Source organism: Eschrichtius robustus, chromosome 7 (genome assembly GCF_028021215.1).
Source record: "Eschrichtius robustus isolate mEscRob2 chromosome 7, mEscRob2.pri, whole genome shotgun sequence".
Lineage (NCBI taxonomy): Eukaryota > Metazoa > Chordata > Mammalia > Artiodactyla > Eschrichtiidae > Eschrichtius > Eschrichtius robustus.
Window position 1 is genome coordinate 106,100,414 of NC_090830.1, and position 22,034 is coordinate 106,122,447.

The 22,034-nt window shown below is 42.3% G+C and overlaps 1 protein-coding gene across 9 annotated transcripts in view; it reads left to right on the forward strand.

The window, feature by feature from the left end:
- PLCE1 (phospholipase C epsilon 1) overlaps positions 1 to 22,034 on the forward strand; it is a 311,916-nt gene that overhangs the window by 145,280 nt on the left and 144,602 nt on the right. For all 9 annotated transcript variants that reach the window (XR_011074510.1, XM_068548222.1, XM_068548229.1 and 6 more), the window contains one exon: positions 2,832 to 3,120. Coding sequence is in view for 8 of the 9 variants with exons in the window: in XM_068548222.1 (XP_068404323.1) it covers positions 2,832 to 3,120 (289 nt within the window). In the remaining variant the exon portion in view is untranslated. The remainder of the gene's footprint in view (positions 1 to 2,831; positions 3,121 to 22,034) is intronic.

The following is a 22,034-nucleotide window of genomic DNA, read 5'->3' on the forward strand; positions in this document are numbered from 1 at the left end:
CAAATTATTCCATACAATGCTACATTCGCAGGCTATGTTCTTTAACAAAAATCCATGGTCAAATAACATGAGAAATACTCAAAACATTCAGTTAAACAAAATAAAATAGATTTCTTTACTCTGACCCTTTTATTGTTGTTAATATTTTAATAAGCAATGTAAGTCTTCAAAAGTAGAAATACATACTGAGTTTTTCAAACTTCCATGATCAAGGAGTCCTTATTTCATGCAGTTCGTCTAGGGCTAATGATTTGAGGAAGACACTTCGGGAAAGATCGATAAGGGACTGAATGAGACATTGGGACCCTCTGAAGGCATGGGATGGAAACTGGAACACATCGGGTAATGAGTGTGGCCATAATGAGCCAACAGAGCAGCTTGGCAAGTAAAGAAAGTGGGTCAACACATTGGTAACTAGGAACCATCAGCATGTTAGTCTTTGTAAAATAAAACCTTTTTAGGATCATTCCTCTGCTGAAAACAAATAGACAAGCAAAAAAGTGAACGGTTTCCCACCTCTGATGGATTAAACCTCTTTGCTTGACATTCATGGCTCTCCTTTATCAGGCCAACTGACCTTTCCAATTTCCCAGTTATTTCCCTACACTCACTCCCTGCTCTTAATACCTGCTCTGCTCAGTGTCCTTAGGACATATTCACTGTTCCAGCCTCTTCACCTTTACTTACCATGTGAGTTGCCTCCCCCAGCTGCCCCAGTTAGAGCCATGCCTGTTTTCCAAGGCACAGCTCAAATCTTCTTTCCCTCTGAATCCTTCTTTAGCTATCAGATCTCACAGTGGGTTCTTTTCCCTGAATGTTTAGAACATTTACTTCTGAAGCACTGTCTCGAGACTTAGTGTGTTGGGGATTGCCTGTATGATTTGGAGCTGAGAGAAGAAAATCACATCCTGAGCTCTGCAGCTCTCTACCCGCATTTGTCCTCACAGTACACCCAAATAAGGTTAGGATGATATTATCCAGCAGCATCTAAGAGCAAGGTTATAACCCCATCACAGTGAATTGCATAGACTGTGCTCTGTTGTTAAACAACCACCTGCTGCTCCTTGAGGATAGAGTCCATTCTCTTCTTGCTCAATAGTAATGGGTGCCATTTCTAGACACTAGACTGAGCACTTTATATGCATTGTCAGGGTGAATCCCACACCATCTCTAAGAAGGGGCATTAGTATCCTCTCTGGCTGGTCAAGTCATCCCATATACCTGACCCCAAGCCTGGGCTATTTCTCTCCCAGCACACCGTCTCCGTGGCCACACTGGCCACCAGAAATTTAATGACAGAGAACTAAAGCTAAAGAATCTGCACTCTGCCTTCAAGTAGCAAGTATATACCAGTAGGCAGAGGAAGGCAGAGTAGAACTCTAGTTAGGGTGTCAGCACAGTTTGAATATCAGGGGGGATTCTGGGTACATTCTAGGGTCTCCTAAGGGCCCAGCACAGCTCAACAGGGGTCCTTTTGAGTACCCAAGGGCTCTAGTTAAGGTGAGATTTGGAGTGTGCAGCATCACGAGGGCGCATGCAGGGTCTGGAGGGCATGCAAGGGTCTTCCCTTCCCTGGCCACTCACTGGTGTCAACAGAGGGGGTGACCTCAATTTCTACCCTACTATGAGCTTTTTGCTTATCTGTCTTCCTTATTAAACTGTGAACTCTTTGAGGGGAGAAGCTGTCTTATTTACCCAGGCCTGACACATAACTGGTATATAAACATTGATATAATGAATGAATGACAAGTCAACCAAGGCAAGGTGCTCAAAGTGACATGATGGAGACAACACAATACAGTAAACCTTTATACCACCATCAGAAAGCTGGATTAACTCACCCATGTTTTCTTTCTTCCCTGTCGTTTATACACTACCCAGAAGGCTCTGGCTTCCCAGAGACCTTGACAAAACCCCAAACCTCCCAGAAATAATGTCAAACCTCATCATTTTCAGGTCTCATCTTCTAAATTAGATTGTGAAGTCCTGTAGCACAAGAGGTGTGTTACTCTTTGTACATGCCCCACATCTTTTATCTCAGTGCTTCTCACAGAACAGATCTATATAAATGCCTGTTGAACGACTGTATTGGAATGGATTGGAATTATGGCTGGGAGACTGTCCTAATAATCCTGGCTGGGAGACTGTCCTAATAATCCTATCTCCTTGAGATAATTCTTGGTGAATTCAGATGATGAGGGAAAGAGGAAATCAGGATAGTGGCAGAGACAGAAGGAAAGACGGAAGGAGGAAAAGTGGGTAGGATCTGGCAACTCATTGGATATGGAAAAAGTATTCAAAGACTTTGATCCAAGCTGACAGATTGAAGGATTATGCCCGAGAGAGAAATATAGATGTTCTCCTGCCCTTTAACCCTCTCATCCTTACTTCATTTTGAGCATGGAGGGAAGATTCCTCATGAATCAGTCTGCAGTGTTCCTTGGAGATAGATCTGGAAAAGTCACTCAGGAGGGTCCAGAAGGACAAAAAGGAAAGGTTTGCCCTTGTCCCGCTACAGACGAGCTTTATTCTGCTGAGGAGGAGGAGGAGAAATTTGAGCTGAATATATTTTTGGTTCGTACAAGTTGTAAGTGCTCTGTTTGATAGCAAGGTTGTTTGAATGGCCCATTTCATAACTACACATAACTTTCCCAAATAAATGGTGTCTGTAGAATGTTCAGGTTAATGCATGAGTCCAGTGTTCACGAGTGTTTGCACTTAGAGCGACTGAGCCTTCTTTCTTAATAAGTCATCTTGGCATTTTGTCAACAAGTTAATTTGCTTTTCTAAGAAACTAGATTAATACTTCCTGTACTTTGTGCTATTCACAGATCTACAGTGCAGTGAGAAGGGGAGAAGAAACAGAAGAGACAATTAGATCTCTTCTCCATTTCTTCACAAAGCTCCCAGCCTCCGAGACAGCCCATGAAAGGATTAACATTGGTCCGTGCTTAAAGCAATGTGTCCAAGACACTGTTTGTGAGTATCGTGCCACCCTCCAAAGGACTTCCATATCTCAGTACATCACCGGCTCTCTCCTAGAAGCCACCACATCTTTAGGAGCAAGAAGTAACCTTCTCAATTCTTTTGGAGGATCCACCGGACGAATGATGCTGAAAGGTAATGTCTGAAATTTCACTTTTAACTTTTCTTCTTTGAATGCAGAAAAGAATCTAAGTTAACATTTATTGCAACTCCTGATGGAAAATTGAGTCCACGTATCAGCAACTTTAAGAAAAGATAGCTGCTTTAAGAGAATATATAAAAAGATAGTCCTCTATCAAAATCCCTTAAGGTATAAACATTCCGAATGATAAGCATTAAGATATTGAAATTTTTTTCAAAAATGGCTAAAAGGCTATCTTTATTTTTTTAAGTTATTCAGATAAGTGGTTTCTCCTAGTGGTAGTCTATGACAGATGTCAATTATTGTAAAAAAAAGCCTTGTAAACAAGTGTAGTCATGTGGCCACAGTGAAAACCAACCGTTTCATTCAAAACAGAGTGGAATATAGTTCTCGTTTCTACACAGAATCAGTAGGTTCATGTTGACCAGAAGAGCTAAAGGCCATCTTCCAGTGACTCCCATCTTAAAAGATAAGATAGGTGTCCTGCTGAAAAATGAAAGCCAATGGAAAATGGGATCAGAACTTCCCAGCTACTTCCCACAAGTAGCAGAAAGGCGAGTCAGAAATGGCAGTGCACCAAAGAACCTTGGAGATTTATGCACTGCACAGCTGTCACCACCCGCTTGGCAGCCTTCCCTGGCAGGAAGATGCCAGCCAGACGGGGACCATGCAGGGCAGCATTCCACTGCCTGGGGGCTGCCAAGAGCTCAATCTGACATCCGGCCACTTCTCTCAAGGAGAGCAGCTCTTGTCCCTCCACAGCAAGCCCCAGACCTGCGATTATCAGGCCAGTGGCCTTCCTCCTTGATCCTCAACCTCCCCACTCCCAGCACCCCTTGGGCGGGCCCTAGAGGGGGTTCACACCTGAGTGGGTGCCATGTTGATTTGTTTTCTAGAGTCACCTTCACTTTTGTGGATTGGTTATAAAGAATGAATGAACAAAAACACAAAATGTGGGACAACTAATCCAAGAGACTAAAGAGGAGACACTTGGTTTCATATGTGTTTCATTCATTCAGCATATGTTTTTTGAGCCCCTACTAGGTGCTGGGTAGGGAACAAAACATAGCCCCTGCCCCCAAGGAACTTGCAGTCTCTAGGTAGTAGGCAGTTTCCCCTATACATAGGATTCAAGATTTCCCTACTCCAATGAGGCTCCTGGTAACTGCCAAGCTTACATTCTCCATCAATGCTCTTCCTGGGAATTTGGGCTGAGATTAGCATATAGAGTTGGCATTGCTTCAGTGCTTGTGACTCTATGTGAGGACCTTATCCTGTGAGTTAATCAAGCTGTGTTGATCAGATACCCACTCTGTGCCCAGCAGTGTGTAGGTGTTATGGGCGATCCTAATAAAGTACAAGTCAATTTACTCGCCTTTAAGTTGTTTATGATCCTAACGAGGAGGCCACATTTGCATGCACCAAGTATTCAAAGAACAGACTGCAGAGAGTTAAATGCCAAATAATGTGGAAGTGGCTCTAAGTGTTCAAAGAGTTTGGAGGCAGAGTTAATGTTCCATGTGACAAATGGCTTGGCCGCAAACAAACAGAAGTCAATAAAAGCCACTTTGTTTCTTCCCCATTAATTGCAAAAGGGCAGATCTCCAGGCTCCCCAACCAAGGCAGGCTGCCTCCAGGCCTACACAGACCTTTGGGGAGAAAAAAGGAGGCCACTGGTTAAGGTGTCTGTTGCCCTGATAATAACTTGATCTCAATTGCTCTTTGCCTGTCTGTGTTCAGATCAGAACTCCTATCAGCATTCCCATCTCTGAGACTCATTGAATCATCAGCTAATATGTTATCTTTAAATGGGGGTTTTATTCAAGAGTTGGGAGTTTCTTTTACTTTCTGTGTTGCAGCTCTTTAATGGTTTCTGATATCCCTCTGTTAGTAGCTTCTGCTGAATAATACAATTAGCCAGTTGGCTTCAGCTCCAAGCTAATTTCTATAGCTCTGACTTGCTCTCTTGGAAACCTTTTTCAACTTCAGTGCCCACTCCCCTGAGGTTTTCAAAGTCTATATGTGCCACAGTGAAACATACATTTCTTTAACATGCAGTGAGAGATAATGTGTCAAAAAAAAAAAATCACACATGGCCGTTCAAAGTCATGGAGTGTTTATGGAACCTATAGGTTCAGCATACTGACTAGTTGAGTCTTGAGCTCTGTTGGTCGTATACTCCAGCAGGGGGTCTAGAGGATATGCTTGGCTGCTGTGCAGTGCTTTTCTGCTTGTTTTATTGTTCACTGTGTGTCCTGTGGCACTGAGTAGGCCAACAACTTTCAGCTCTCTGTCACCAATGAAAATCTGTGGGAAGTGTGTAACACACTCAGTCCCCAGTTTATAAATGACTTGTGTGCCAGAAGTTCATTTCTCAGGAGCTGTGTGTAACTTAGAATACTTTCCTGGAGAAGCAGTATTAAACGTTGTGATTTGGTTCCCAGACTCTAGTCCTCAAAAACCCCTTTAACCCATAACACAGTTGAAATCTACACACTTCCCATGGAACAAAGAGAAAAACACAATTATTAGAATACTGAGAATCAGCCTCCAGGAAAAGAGCAATACAAGTGAGTTAAAAGACATTTCTTGTTGAGGGGAAATAATTTTAATTAAGATGAGTAGAGTTAAATTAAAACTTTTATGGAGCTTTTGTAAAGAACTTTGGGCCATTTCAGAGATTTTAGATGTTGGCATCTGTAGTTCTGTTGTTATGGTTAATTATCTTTTGAAACTCATATCTAACATGAAAGATTCAGAAAATTATTATCCCAGTAAGTTTTATTTCTTTTCTTTTAATGAGAGACTTATAAGTGGAATGAAGAAGGGAAAAGGAAGGCAGGGCAGGGTTTATAATTTTTTTCCCAAAGGGAAAGGATAAGGAAGAGGGTCAAAAAGAATGACCTCTTCCATGAGAGAGATCACATATGAAGTGGGTTAAATGGAGTTGGAAAAGGTAGAAAAAAAGGAGGAGGGCAAAAGACAAATGCTGTATGATTCCTTTTATATGGGGCACTTAGAATAATCAAAATCATAGAGACAAAGTAGAATTGTGGTTGCCAGGGGCTGGTGTGGGGTGGGTATGGGAGTTACTGTTAATGGGTACAGAGTTTCAGTTTTGCAAGATGAAAAGAGTTTTGGAGATGGATTGTGGTGATGGTGGCATAACATTATGAATGTACTCATTACCACTCAACTATATTAAAAATGGTTAGGATGCTGAAGTTTTTGTTATATGTGCTTTACCACATACACACACACACAAAAGAATTGAAGAATTTAAAAAGGAGGAGGAACATGTTATGTAGGTCTTTGGTGCCAGGTCCATTAAGATGTTAGAAAGAACCGAAAAAGAAAAAGAAATATGAAGACAGCTTTTCACGTGACCTGCAGGTGCCCCAAGTCAACTTGTCTCCTGGAAGTGGTTATGATTACAAGATGAGGGTTGGAGCTGCCTATAGTAGGTGAGAATAGGAGGAGAAAATGTGCAACCCGTTCTTCATTATTCACAGGGCATTCACAGGTCAGGAATTGGTAACTTAAGTGTTGATTAGTCAGAGTTCTGCAGCCTTGCAGCTTTACCACAATCTACAGGATTCTGCTAACCCTCTGAAATCTCCATCAGCTTGCACACCTCCTGTGGTACAGGTGGCTCTAGAAAAACAGCCAACAGTCAGTACATTCCTGGTTTTCTGCCTTCAGGACCAATGAGGATGGTCCATCTACTAAGTGGAAAGTTTGCCAAATAATGAGAAACATTTTCTGATGTGAAACATCGAAAAACAAGGGTATGCCCTTGATTACAAGGATGTACTGTCTCAAAATGGAAAATGGAGAACTTACAGCAGGGACTGTGTAAGGACTGTCAGGGACTTCCACTAGTTGAGTACACTCAAGATCTTTCTACTTCCCATCTGGTTCCCCTTCTCTTCCTTCCCATTAACCTTGTTAGAATCGCAGGACCAACTCTGTATAGCAGTGGCAGCCAAAAGAATTATTAACTTCAATAATCAGGAATACATTTTCTAAATCCACCTGCTTCTGTTTCTTTTTTTCCAATGTACTCCCTACTAAAAATTACAAAATCACAATAAAGTAAAAAGCGAGAGAAAAGAATAAGATAATTGATAGTAATGTAAAGCACTGAAATAGCAAAAGTAAAAAAAGTAGTGACAAGGAGGAGGATTTTTCAATATAAGGAGGCTAAATGTTTTCAAATGTGCATATTGTATCAGCCAATATAATAAATTTAGTACATTAAACTCAATTTCTCCTCAAATTGTTCCTAAGTAAGTTTGTAAATTAAAGGATTAAATATTTATGTATTACCAGGACAAAGCATAGTTACCCATATTTAAATTATGTAGTAGACAGTGCTCATTTTTAACCAGTTTAGGTATGTGTATGTATAGAATAGCTATTAATAAATAAAGTTATTCATCATATAAAGACTATAGATAGAATATCAATATGAAAACAAAAACTGCCCTACAAATGTAATATTCTTATTTGAAAATGGGGAATATTCTGTTTCTGATAGAAAGGTCTGATAAATTTTCAACTTATTTTCTTCTACTGCAATAAGTATGTTCTATTTGTGTCTTCTTCTAAAGTAAATGCCTTTGAGTATAAAAATAAGAAGTCCTAATAGGAATACACACACACACACATTTGAACTATGTGCTTGTACCTCATAAATAATTTAGTTTATTAAGGCTGTCCTGGTTGACTTCCTCATAATCAAAACAATTACCCTTTACATGCCTACCAGGCAAGGGAAGGCATGTCCATAGTTCTAATTCCAAGATTTCAGTGTATTTAAAGAAATCCTCTGACTTACTAGTTTTGTGACCTTGAAATTATTTCATTGATGTTAAAGTATGCTTTAATGTAACTTGGGGTATGTTTTTATGCCAGTTAATCAGCTAAAAAGTGTTCATTCTCTGCCCACTAGGGCCTAGGGCTGTGTCACCTCTGGGAAGAATGTGACAGATCACATCTGGAAGCCTTCAACTTGTAAAATAATATTTCTCACTCCAGAGAAGATGTAATATTAGGTTTCAGGTCTACTGAGGTAGCCCTTACTACCCTCAAGAGATTCATAAAGTGCAAGGCTAGTCAGTTGATGGTGGGGTCTGTAGCTCACGGGGCTGGGAAGTTTGGTAGGCACAAGACAAAAACCCTCTGCCTTGGGACACAGGTGGCCAGGTGTCATCCAGGACTGTGACTCCATGTCGAGATGTACCTAAACATGCTCAGGTGTGACTGAAGAGTGTGACTCCACACCCATGCTTATAACCAGGGGGAGCTTCTCCAAAGCTCCAGTGAAGAGCGAAGTTACCTACCTCAGATATTACTGGAGACATGATGCTTCTTGAGTCAAAACAATTGTGTGTATTTTGGGGGAGAAAGAGGGTGAAGCAGAGGAATTACATTTATTTTTTAATTTTTTCAAGATGACATCCCCATTACTGATATCTCTGAAATTTTATTTTATTTACTCTTTATTAATTAATTTATTTATTTATTGGTTGAGTTGGGTCTTTGTTGCTGCATGCGGGCTTTCTCTAGTTGCTGCGAGCGGGGGCTACTCTTTGTTGCGGTGCGCGGGCTTCTCATTGCGGTGGCTTCTCCTGTTGCGGAGCATGGGCTCTAGGCACGCGGGTTTCAGCAGTTGTGGTTCACGGGCTCAGTAGTTGTGGCTCACGGGCTCTAGAGCGCAGGCTCAGTAGTTGTGGCGCACCGGCTTAGTTGCTCCGCGGCATGTGGGTTCTTCCCAGACCATGTCTCAAACCCATGCCCCCTCCATTGGCAGGCAATTCTTAACCACTGCGCCACCAGGGAAGCCCCTCTCTGAAATTTTAAACTCTTCCATCTGTAAAGAGAAAGTTGGGTAAAGGGAAGGATTAAAATTAGAATTATAGTAATAGCTGTGAACATTTTTTAGTTCTTGCTTGGTGCCAGGTATTACTCTGAATGCTTTATATGTGTGATTTCATTGACCATTCAATGGTCCAATGAGGGAGGTACTATCTACTAATGAGGAAACTGAGACCCAGAGACATGAAGAAACTTGCCTAGGTGTACACAGATAGTCCGTGATAGAGTCAGCACTTGAAACCAGACAGCCTGTTGAGTGCTTACTGTGATTCAGGCAATGCACCAAGCCCTTCATCTGCATTATTTCATTTAGTCCTTATTGTGGGTTGACTTGTGTCCCTTGAAAGAAATATGTTGAAGTTCAAACCCCAGTTCCTACAGATGGGACTTTATTTGGAAATAAGATCTTTACAGATGTAATCGAGTTAAGATGAGGTCATTTTCAGTTAGAATCGGCCCTAAACCCAGTGACTGGTCTTCTTTATCAAAAGCCCATTCACTCCTCACTTACTACCCCATTAAAAACACAATCTCCTGTTCTTTCTGCAGTGGACCCCAGCAGGGCTTTGTGAAGAGAGAGGTCTGCTCAGTTGGAATAGAGACCTGGGGTGTTGACTGATAAGGGAAACTCCTCCGGGAGGACCAGGGACAGATAGAGGGGCTGATGGTAACTGGCAGAGGGAACGGGGCACCCAGGTGTAAAGGCATGAGACAGGAAAAGGCACGGTGTGTTCAGGGACTGCTGGTCTACCAGGCAGTTCTGGCCAAAGCTTGGGGCATACAGGGAGTAAGTAGGAAGGCATGGGCTGGGCTGGGGGGAGAAAATAGGTCTCCATAGGGTTGTATTTCATGATAAAGAGCTTGGCTTTTACCTTGTAAGTAATGAGAGACACTGAAGGGTTCTAAGGAAGCGTGTGATGTGATCAGACTCTGTTTTTAGGAAGATCCATCTGGCTGCAGTGTGGGGTGGGGCTGCTCAGAGTGTCACCCTTAGCCCACCTGCATCAGAATTGCCCAGCCTGAGTGTCCAAAGTATAGCTTTCTGGGCTTCACCCCCAAACCTACTGAATTAGGGTCTCTGATACTTCAGGTGAGTATGTTTGGTGTGGAAGGTGGATGGAAGGAAAGAGCAGTGAGAACTGGAGGCATTTAAGAGGCTGTTGCTAAGGCAATGTAGGGTGCTGCTGGCACATTTAGTAATTGGTAAAAATTACGAAAAGACCCCCTCCTCACTCTCTGCAGAGTGATACAGCCTCATACCCACGCATATCGTTTAGTGCACAGCATGTGGGCTGGATCTCGGACCTCCCCTCCACTCGGGTCAGGACTTTTGTGCAGTGCACAGACTGTTCACTGTACCAAAGAGTCTAAATCCTTGGGAAGCAGCAGAGAGGTGTAAGTAAGAGGTAGAATTAATAGAATGTGGAGACTGAATGGATGTAGTGGGGATAAAGGGAGTTAGGTTTAAGATGACCATGAATTTATCTTTAAAAAAATAATTTCAAATCCTTCCAACGTGTTACTAATGGCAAAAGTTAATAGAATTGTTGGATCATATGCCCATCCTTCCTTCCCATCACTTCAAGAAATCAAGAAATTAAGGGTTGGTTAAATCCTAACATTGAATTCAGAAAGATGGTTGGTGAGGACAGCAACCCCAGCCAGTCACTTGCAGTTCCTCTGTTTGAGCTGATCATAAAAATGTCAAGTCCTAGTTACAGAAACTCAGAGTGGGCCATATTCCTGAAATTCATTTGCAAGATAGTTATTTGAAACTCTATACCCAAAGAAACAGCAGCAACTGGATTCCAAGCCTTCCTCCCAAAGCTTGCTTACCACGTATAAAACTGAACTCATAACTGTTTTAAATCAAAAAGTCCTAAAAGGTGACTTTTCAATGTCAGTAAGCAAATGTTTTCCCAAAACAAACTGGAATAAGAAATCGCCAACATTACTGTTGGTGGGAATGTAAATTGATACAGCCACTATGGAGAACAGTATGGAGGTTCCTTAAAAAACTAAAAGGAGAGCTACCATACGACCCAGCAATCCCACTACTGGGCATATACCCTGAGAAAACCATAATTCAAAAAGAGTCATGTACCAAAATGTTCATTGCAGCTCCATTTACAATAGCCAGGACATGGAAGCAACCTAAGTGTCCATTAACAGATGAATGGATAAAGAAGATGTGGCACATATATACAATGGAATATTACTCAGCCGTAAAAAGGAATGAAACTGAGTTGTTTGTAGTGAGGTGGATGGACCTAGAGACTGTCATACAGAGTGAAGTAAGTCAGAAAGAAGAAAACAAGTACCGTATGCCAACACATATATATGGAATCTAAAAAAAAAAAAAAAAAAAGTGGTCATGAAGAACCTAGAGGCAAGACGGGAATAAAGATGCAGACCTACTAGAGAATGGACTTGAGGATACAGGGAGGGGGAAGGGTAAGCTGGGACAAAGTGAGAGAGTGACATGGACATATATACACTACCAAACGTAAAATAGATAGCTAGTGGGAAGCAGCCGCATAGCACAGGGAGATCAGCTCGGTGCTTTGTGACCACCTAGAGGGGTGGGTTAGGGAGGGTGGGAGGGAGGGAGATGCAAGAGGGAAGAGATATGGGGACACATGTATATGTATAACTGATTCACTTTGTTATAAAGCAGAAACTAACACACCATTGTAAAGCAATTATACTCCAATAAAGATGTTATAAAAAAAGAAAAGAAGTCACGGCATTGATCCCGAAAGAGGAAGGTTTAGAGGATAAAGAGCAGATGGATAGCCTTGGGGGAGTTAAGAAATACATTTAAATTGAAATGTAAAGAGAGAAGATTAAGAATAGTATTTAAAGCTGAAACATACAGTTACCAACAGAAAAATAAAACTAAAAAAATATAACTTGCAGTAATGGGGAGAATGGGCCAAATTCCTTATCTTTCATCGAGGTGATTAAATGTATTCTTCTTGAAACAGAAGAGAATATATTTTTTTAAATGGGATGAAAATCTTTTTTACAGTTAGGAGATAACTGCCAAAGAATAGACACAGAATCATGCAAAAATGGTTACCTCCAAGAGAGGCCTCTTACTTGTCACCTCCTATCCATCCTTACTATTTGAATGTTAATTTCCATGTGCACCTACTACATGAGTGATGTTTAAAAAGAGGCATTTGGAGCCTGTGTGAAGACTGATGGATTCAAGCCGCTTGTTTCCAATGGTATTGTTTTCTGCAGCCATAATGAAGACCATTTGGGGCTCACATTCAAATGAGAAGGGGGACAGAGGCTTTGTTGAAGCAAGCAGAGAGAGGGGCTCAGAATCAAAAAGACAAGTGTTATCTGGGGCTCTCTTTGTCCTATAGGACTCTCAGCCTCTGAGTTGCTTCTTGCTTAAAAGAAATTGAACAGGAGCATCATTCTGTCTTTTGTTCGAGTCTTGACTTCAACACTGTGTCATCTTGAATAGGTGACTTTGCCTTTCTAGGCTTTAGTGTCTGCCACCATAAAGCAGGAATAAGAGCAACAACCTCAAGATGTTAAAAAAAAAAAAAAAAAAAAAAAGAGCAACAACCTCACAGAGTTGTTCTGAGGATTAAATGAGATAATGTATATGAAGAACTTAGCATAGTATCTGGCATCTAATTTGTGTTCAGTAAATGTTGCAGTGATGATGTGATGCTGAGGGTGATGATGGTGGTAATGATGATTGCTGCCACCCTTTGCCAACCCCGTGAAATGCCAGCCCTCCACTGTTCTTTTTTTTTTTTTTTTAATTTTTATTGACATATAGTTGATTTATAATGTTGTAATAGTTTCAGGTGTACAGCAAAGTGAATCAGTTATACATATACATATACACATTCTTTTTTTTTTTAGATTCTTTTCCCATATAGGCCATTAGAGAATATTGAGTAGAGTTCCCTGTGCTATACAGCAGGTTCTTATTAGTTATCTATTTTATATATAGTAGTGCGTATGTGTCAATCCCAATCTCCCAATTTATCCTTCCCCCGTCCCCCCCACCACCTCCTGCCACCTTATCCCCTGGTAGCCATAAGTCTCTGCTCTTAGCCAGGTCTCCCTGGCTATGGGCTCAGAGAAGTAACATCTTACGGGACACTTGAAAGGAGGTATCTAGAGGCTGGAGGCTGCCCCTGTGTATGGTTTTCCTTAGGACTCATGCATCAGGCCACTCATTAATTCATTTAACAAATATTTGTTGAGCATCTTCTATGTGCTAAGCACTGTGTTAGGCCCTGAGGATAAAAGAGTGAATAAGACAAAGTCACCTGATAGTGGAGGAGATGGACAGGTATACATGCAATTTTAGGACAGTAAATAAATGCTGTAGTTGAGATAAGAACAGGCTGTAGGGGCTCAGAGGGAAGTCCCTGTACCATCTTGAGTGAAGTCTGAGGTTTCTAAAACCATTTTAGAGCCTGGAGAAATGTGAACATCTATTTAACCAAGGAAAACAAGCCCTCACCTATATTATGATGCTTCTGTTGTTTCAGCTTCATTCTCTGCTGATATCATCTCTCTTCCCTCCAGAGTAGAAAAGATGCTAAGCATTTATTCCTGGGATTGGGCACCATGTCTCCTAAGATTGGTATAAAATTTAGTGTTCAAGTTAGAATTTGTACATTTTTATGAAGATGGATGGATTACTCTTTACAATAAAATTAAATGAGATTTTTTTCAGTACGTGTACCTAATCCTTTTGAGTGTTTTAGATTGTTTAAAGAACAAAAACCTCATTTAAATGAGCTATGAAAATTCTTGTCCATGGGAACATTTATAGAACATAATGGAAAATGCTTATAATTTGTTTATAATAACATGTGGGTCAGTAGCAAATATTTAAGAGGAAAAAAAAGAGAAGATCTCAGGATAGTCTGAGTCATTATTTAAACTTCTGTCGGAATTGAGTCTTAAAACCAAGAAACTTAACTAGCACAGTTAAAGTAGTAAGAGGGCATTTTAAGAGTGTTTAGTTTTCAATGGACTGAATTCTAACAGAAGATTTTACCATCTTCTGGAAGGTCTACAATGTTTTGCCAACTGGAAATATGTACATATTTGGTATTTTAAGTCTTTTAGCTCTGTATTTCATTATAACAACAAACTTTTTAGAAAACAATTTCTATAATATTAATCCCATAAATGATTCTGTGATGGCCTGAACAAATGGATGCTTCAACCCCTCTGAGACTCTACCTGTGAATTTTACAGTCACCAGAAACACCCTTGGTAACAGTCGTGGGTATTTTACCCGTTTATACGCAGAACTACATTTTTACATTAATAAGCAGACATCTAAAATCCATTTCAAGCAGATATTGTTGTGGGTGATCTGAGAATATGGAGGGGAACTGAGAGCATAAAAACTTTCAGAGACTCTGGCAACTCACAAGATCTGAGCTTATGGACTGCCAACTCTAGAACCAAAACCTTTAACTGGGCTTAGTGGGGCAAAGCCAGCATTTGGTCCCAAGTCTGTCTGATTCCCAATCCAAGTTCTTAACCATTAGGAAACCCTCCAATTTTATCTCCCACTCAAATCTCAGCCTGTCCTGAGCATGTGTGTGTGTGTGTGTGTGTGCGTGTGTGTGTGTGTGTGTGTGTGTGTGTGTGTGTGTGTGTGTACATACATATATAAGTACAACATGGAACCCCCAATTTGAACACAGGTCCGTCTGACTACAAAATTGATCACTTCTCTGTGTACCTGCTACCTCCTTGACCTAGAGACCTCCAAGGACTTAAAGGCTATCTCAGGCATTCTTTGATATGGGTACCTATGGGGGTGGGTGGAAGGCTTTTCCCTTCTACAGCTGAGTCAGCAGTCATAGCACGGAATCAACCAAATGGGAGAGGAAGTCCCAGAAAATATTGGTTGAGTGAATGAATGAGTAAATGAATACCTGCACACAGCTCTAGGCTAACACACAGTTACCTGTACTAAATAAAACCAGAAAAGCACGTTTGAAGCTATCTGATTTGAACCTGTGAGCATCACCAATATCTAAAGTTAACTTACCAGCAATGGCTATTTTTCAAACATCATTTACAAAAATCATTTGGGCTGGTCCCAGCCCTGCTCAATATGTGACTAAAGGTACATGGCAGAAGACAGACCATGTGAGAGCCACACAAGGCATATCTGATCTTCACTGGCCTCTGAGCAGAAAAGTCCTGCCCTATCCCACAGTGAGACAGACAGCCATGGAATGATTTCTCTCTAGTCTGGTTCTGTCACTGCTCTATATGCCCTCGTACCCCTGGGCCTGTTGGCAAGTGCTCCTTAGGGCTTTATCTCTGCAAAGTGGACCCACACTGTTGTTGAGAAAAGAGAAAGGGGTAAAAAGGAGAGGCTCCAGTCTCTGCATTAGCCCTGCTTTGAAGGGTCTGGGGTCTCTTTCCTGAGCAAAGAGATGAGGGCACCTCCATTCCACAGCCCTCACGCTGAGAGAGGAGCCCCTATTTTCTCTCTGTCTTTGGGGAAGGCCCTCTTCTCTGTGGTCATCATACCCCAGCACACCAAGAACAGGCTGCTAGTGGTTGAAATTCAGTTACCTTGCAAATATTATTAAACACCTGCACTGCCAGGTATTAAGAATAGAACAGACATTTTCCCTACCCACATGGAGCTTAAAGACAAGTAGGGAATCATGTAATTACAAAAATAAATGACAAGTTGTGGCCATGGTACATGCTACCAGGGAAAGGGCCATGACTGTGTGAGACCCTCTAAAAGGGGGATTAAACCCAGGCAGAGAAGGCAATGATGTTTCCACTGAGGGCTAAAGGTCCAATAGATATTAACTAAGAGAAGGGGAGCTGGAAGAGTGTTGGAGACAGAAGTAATCATTTGTGCAAAGGCCCCATGGCAGCCGGGAGTATGGCAAGTGTGAGGTTTGAGTGGAGAGTGGAGATCTGGAGGGTTCCTCAGGAAAGTCTGGAGAACTCAGAGTGACAAGGCTAACAGGTATTGGGTACTCACTGTGGGCCAGGCACTCTGAGAAGTGTTTTTTTTGTTTTTTGTTTTTAAATATTATCTAATTTAAGACTCACATTTTTACACGTGAAAAAACTAAGCCACAGAGAGGCAAAACAAACTACCAGATAGTACAGGCTCTTGTTAAGGGCTCCTGTCTGTATCCCTAGGAGCCATGGAAAACCATCAGAGGGTTTTAAACAGAAGAAGAGACACAATAGGATTTCTCTTTCAAAAGGATGATTCTGACAAAAATCAACTAGAGATGCCCACGCTTACACTGCCTCTCTAGCCCTCTTTACCCCCAAATAAAAATGTTTACATTTAAAACCGTCGAGGCTATTGAATCTGAAAACAAATGATATTCTGAAAGAGAGACGCAGCTTGTATGAGCTATAGTGCTATGTTGTTGTTCTGAGGAGGTGGGCAAAGGAGGAATAACCTAGTAACCCAGCTTTCTCTACTTTCTGGGAACTGTATCCCAAGAAGTTTAGAAGACAGGCTATGGTGTGGACTAGAAAGGGGGATTGAAGACACTCCCCCCTGCAGGCCCAGGGAGACTGTTAACACTCCCCCACCCCAAGCCAAACTCACTGAGTGCTGAGTCATAGCAGTGTCTTGCTTTGACCAGGAGAGCAAAAACTCCCTTGTGGGCCAAATCCAGACTATGTGGCTTTTTCTTTGACAGCTGCAGTATTTTTTTTACATTAGGAAATTTTGCATTAAAATGTAGAGTTCTGGCTTTTCTGACACCTCTGGGCCACCATTCTCCCTTGGCCCCTTGCACTGGCCCTGATGCATGCACACCCCCAAGCAAGACACACCAGCTCGCTCTCCCATATACCTGGCGCCGCCACTGGGTTGTCTCCCTCCCAGCTCAAGTCTCATTTTCTCACCCATCTGACCCTGCAGACAGCTACATTTGTGTGCCCTGGATGGTATGCTAGGGAGGATTTCAGTTCATGGGTTTAGGAGGCTGGGCTGGAAGCAGGAAAGTCTTCTTTGAACCGGCTTCTGCTGGGGGTCTCATTCCAGGCACGAGATAAAGTACAGGGTGGGAAAGAGCACAGCGCCTGGGAAACAATGAGGAAGTGATTCTCAGCAATGATCTGTGGGCGGATACAGTGAGGCGTAAGGCTAATTTGGTAGATGTGGTCACAATTTGGAGAGAACAAGGTGAAAGTTTGGACCTAAAGCATTAGAAAGCCATCACAGGCTCTTAAGCAGGTTGAATTTTAGGAAGGAGAGACCAACAAAAACATGGTATAGGTCAAGAGCCTGGAGGTAGGACACCCTCGGAAGGAGGGAGAGTAGTAATTACAAACTTGCATGAGTATTCCCGGATCAGGAATGGTGCACTCAAAATAAAGGGCCAGAAGCCAGTGTGAACCCACGCAGTTTTCATTGGCACAGGGCAGTGCTTACCGGAAAAAGATTGGTCATGAAAATTTAGCATCACAGGGAGAAAAATGAAACGTAATAAAAATTACGTTTGGTTAAGAATGGAGGCATTTTTACTATGACACAGCCCCACTGTGAAAATCTCTGCATCCGTGCCAAAGGGTGGCGCAGTTGGCTCAGCCCATGGGGCTGGGAGTGGGGCCTCCTCGGGCTTCCATAAAGCACAGATCTTGCCCAAATGTGGAAAACCTTTAGGGACATGAAAACCATGAGGGATCCATAGCCCTGATTTGAACCAAGCAGAATAAACAAACCCCTGCCCAAACTGGAACTCACTGGACGCCTTTCAGAGTTATCCAAGGGAAAAGGCTGGAGGCCTCAAGGGTCTTCAAGTGGGTTAATGTCTTGTCTCACTGATTCACTCCAGTCTGATATAACTGCGTGCTCTTCGGTCTTTGTCCTTTTTTGTAGTGTCTCTCAACACCTCAGTTGCAAACCCAGATATGAATTGTGTTCTGAACCTAAAACATATACAGTACCTTTTTTTTTTTCTGCTAATGGGATGTTAAAGCCCAAGTTAGAGCATCTGGAAGTGTGTTTCATGTTCAGGAACTGGGTTGGAAAAGTTCCAGAGAGCATTCACATTTTCCATAGACAGGGTTTTGGTAAGTTCCCAACCTCTTAAGCTCTTACCCTGTCTCTAGCTCACCTCTAGGAAATATAATGTAATATAACACACTATGAAAACATTTGCTGAGTGCTGGCCATGGCTTTGTCCTAGCCAGGGATGAAAACAATGAAAAAAGGCAGTGTCCTTCATCTCTAGGAGTCATTGATTTAGTTGACAGAAAGACTGATGTTCGAATATGTGGTTACACTGTACTGTGACACATATGAGGCAAAAATTAGTGATTAAGAGTGTGCACTTTGGTGACAGACAGACCTAAATCCCAGATCTACAACAGACAAGCTGTGTGACCTGGGGCAGATTACTTAACCTTTCTGTTAACTTAACCTTTCTAAGTTTTATCATCCTGCCTGTAAAATGGGGACAATGCAGATACTTGCCTCAAAAAATTATAACAGGATAAAATCAATGAACCTAGTGAATATAAAGTGATTAGCACACTGTCCAAAACAAACAGAAAAAGGTGGAGATGGAGCAAAGAAGACATTCCAGAAATAGCAAGAACAGAGGCTTAGATCAGGATGGTTCTCGGGAGGGAATAGCAAGGGGTCGGGTTTGGCAGGAGGGAGGGAGCATGGAGGGGACTGTGGGAAATGGAGCTGGGGAGGGTGCCGTCGTCTGGAGGCCATCTGGAGCTGCAGGTGGCCCCTGGGTCAAGGCAGACCTCAGGAGAACGGGGGTCCAGACAGAGCTATTCCTGGCTCTTGCCCTCAGAGCTCATTTCTCCCATCCACCCCCATCCCTTCCCACGATTCCAGGCTGCATCAACCACCAACAGCACCTCACCTGCCTTGAAGGTCTCTCTCATCTTCCCGGTTAGCTCAGGTGGATCATGCACAGGTAAATTCCTTTTTCTCCTTCTCTGCCTCAGCCGTGAGAAAATTGGAATTTTTAAATGCAAACTCTTCCTTTAAAAAAAAAAAAAAAAGAAAGGATAGAAGGAAATGAGGGAGGAAAAAGAGATAGAAGAAGGGAAAGGGAGGGAAATGGATAGGGGATGGGATAGACATACAGATGTACAGTAACAAGACGTGTTCAGCAAAGCACAGACTTACTACCTCATATATCAAAAGTGGGTCACAAAGATCAGCCTTGCCAATGGATTCCATTTGAAGGACTTCCTGTTCTTCTCTTCCTTGCTTCTGTCTGAATGTCTGGACTTGGAGAGATTACACTAGCTGTCTGAGGAAGAGTCTGCTTGCTGACATGGATGCCACATCCCTTCCAGAACCTTCTCATCTCTCCACAGTGGGGGTAGGGGGGAGCCCAGGTCTTAGATTCCTTTGGCCTTAGGCTGTGTCACATTCCTTTGTGTTTATCAATCTCTCCATCTGTTCATTCAGTGACAGTTACTAAACTCTCCTCTCTGCAGGCGCCCTGCTGGGAGGAAGTTGGAGATAGAAACATAAGCTATAGGAGGTCCAAACAACAGTACTACAGACTCTGAAAACAGCACCAAGAAAGGACCAGGGCTACCCAGAGCACCTTTGTATCACATATATCATACCCAAAGGTGACTGCTTAGTGTTTAACTTGGACATAAATTCTGGTGGTGTTGTTTTGGTTTTTTTTTTAAGATTTTTTTTTTTAATTAATTAATTTTATTTATTTATTTATGGCTGTGTTGGGTCTTCGTTTCTGTGCGAGAGCTTTCTCTAGTTGTGGCAAGCGGGGGCCACTCTTCATCGCGGTGCGCGGGCCTCTCACTATCGCGGCCTCTCTTGTTGTGGAGCACAGGGTCCAGACGCGCAGGCTCAGTAGCTGTGGCTCACGGGCCCCGTTGCTCCGCGGCATGTGGGATCTTCCCAGACCAGGGCTCGAACCCGTGTCCCCTGCATTAGCAGGCAGATTCTCAACCACTGCGCCACCAGGGAAGCCCCTGGTGGTATTGTTTTTTTAAAAAGATTATTCTTGTACCTTTATTACTTTGGCCCTAAAAGCAAAAAGCCTGCATTGCTTTAAAAATATTGTTATTAAGACTAATTTTTTCTACTGCTCAATTTAGTACAAATTAATGAGAAACCATGTATTTATGAAATGACCTATGGGGGAATAACATAATTGTAATTTTGGCTCCTATGTTGAAAATGAATTTTTGATTATATGATTATTCAGTCTCTCTGAACCTTAGTTTTCTGTATCCACAAAGTGGAAATAATAGGCTTATCCTATAAATCAAAGCAATGTAGAGGCATTCAATTTGCTGACTCTAACCCATTTATAAAACTGTAAGCTGCTGTTGTTACTGCTGCAAATAATTGTGATGGTAAGTAATGACTATGACTGTGGTCCTGGGTGTGGGTTTGTGAAGCCAATGGGCTTATTTTCTGCTATATCTGGATGCTTCTTTCCCTGTGGCCACCCTACTTACAATGAAACTCCATCAAAGCAGTGCTTCTCAAATAGTAATGTGCGTGTGAATCTCCTGGGGACTTTGCTGAAATGCAGATTTGGATTTACTAGGTCTGCGGCAGGGGCTGAGATCCTGAGTTTCTAGGACATTCCCGAATGATGCAGCTGCTGATGACCAAGACCCTCATGTTGAGTAGCAAGACTCTAGATTACCTCTGGAAACCTCCTCAAGGGACCTTTCTGTATCTCATGGCTCCTGTGTCACGCACCTTTGCCTAAGGAGAACTAACTCATCCTCTGAGGGCCAAAAGTTTGCATGCCAGGCCTACGCCTGGTCTTGGAGCGGGAAGCCCACCTGCTGCACACAGAACAAGAGCCCCATCCTGCTGCAGCACCCTTTGGTTGCTGCCACACAGAGGAGGCAGCCTTTTAAAAAATGTTCTCCTGTTTGTTTGTTCCACTTCCCCTTAAGCTCTAATCTTTGGCTCAGAAGGCATCTTCAAAGCTTGGTGTGGTCAGTTCACCAGCCTATTTGAGTCCGTCTTTGAACCCTGGGGCACTGGTCTGAGCCAATCGAGTCCCCAGAAAATGGATTTCTAAACCCAAAGGCACTTGCCCTATTTCTAAGAGCTACACGCAACTCAACCAGTGCGAGTAATAGAAACAATAATAACTATCATTTATTGAATCAGGAACTACATGCCATAAACTGTTCTAAGTGCTTTAGCAACACCAGCCCTCTTGCAACTGAAAATGTGGTCCCAGAACCAGAAGAAATCTTAGACCCCACCGAGACCTCTTGAATCAGAATCTGCATTATTTTAACAACAAAATTCCTAGGTAAAAATCCTGGGTTCAGTGCTAGCTATGCCACTCACTAATTGTGCAAACACTCTTTTCTCCCTTGCCTTCTGTCCTCAATCCCTTGGTCTCATTCAGTTTCAAGGTCACCTTGAAAAGACCCCAGGTCTTTCCCATTGACAAAGATGTTTGAGAGTTCTCTTTGGTGCCCAGGATTGGTGGTCAACAACTGTAAGACTCACTCAGAGTGGCCAGAGAGGATTCTTCCTTCAGAGAGAGCAAGGGTCCAGTTGGGTCCCTTCAGGTGAAGAGCTTACAGAGTAATTAGATATGATCCACCAGCTGTTAAAAAATAGAATCTCTTTGTATCATTTATATTTATATCTGTAACTGTAAACAAAAAGGAAGTCGCCCTGAAAGAAATAGCAGACCAGTAAGTAATTGGGCCTTCAACAGAATGAAAAGCCACATGTCTTATGTGTATTAATGACCTATTCTCTCCCTTTGCCAACTCTCACGTGCTTATAAACAAGTAAATAATAACACATTCCTTGGGCATATGACAACCTCCCCAGAGTTCATGTGGAAACATGTAAGTCTTCTCTTAATGGCCCAGCCACTATACTGAGTGTTTTGTGTACCCATCATGTAATTCCCAAAGCAACCTGGTGAGGTAGGCTCATGATCCCCATTTCAAAGATGAGAAAACTGAGACTTAGGGGCCATAAATTGGTACCCCTACAAATTCCAGTTGCTTAAGAAGAGCTTGAGAA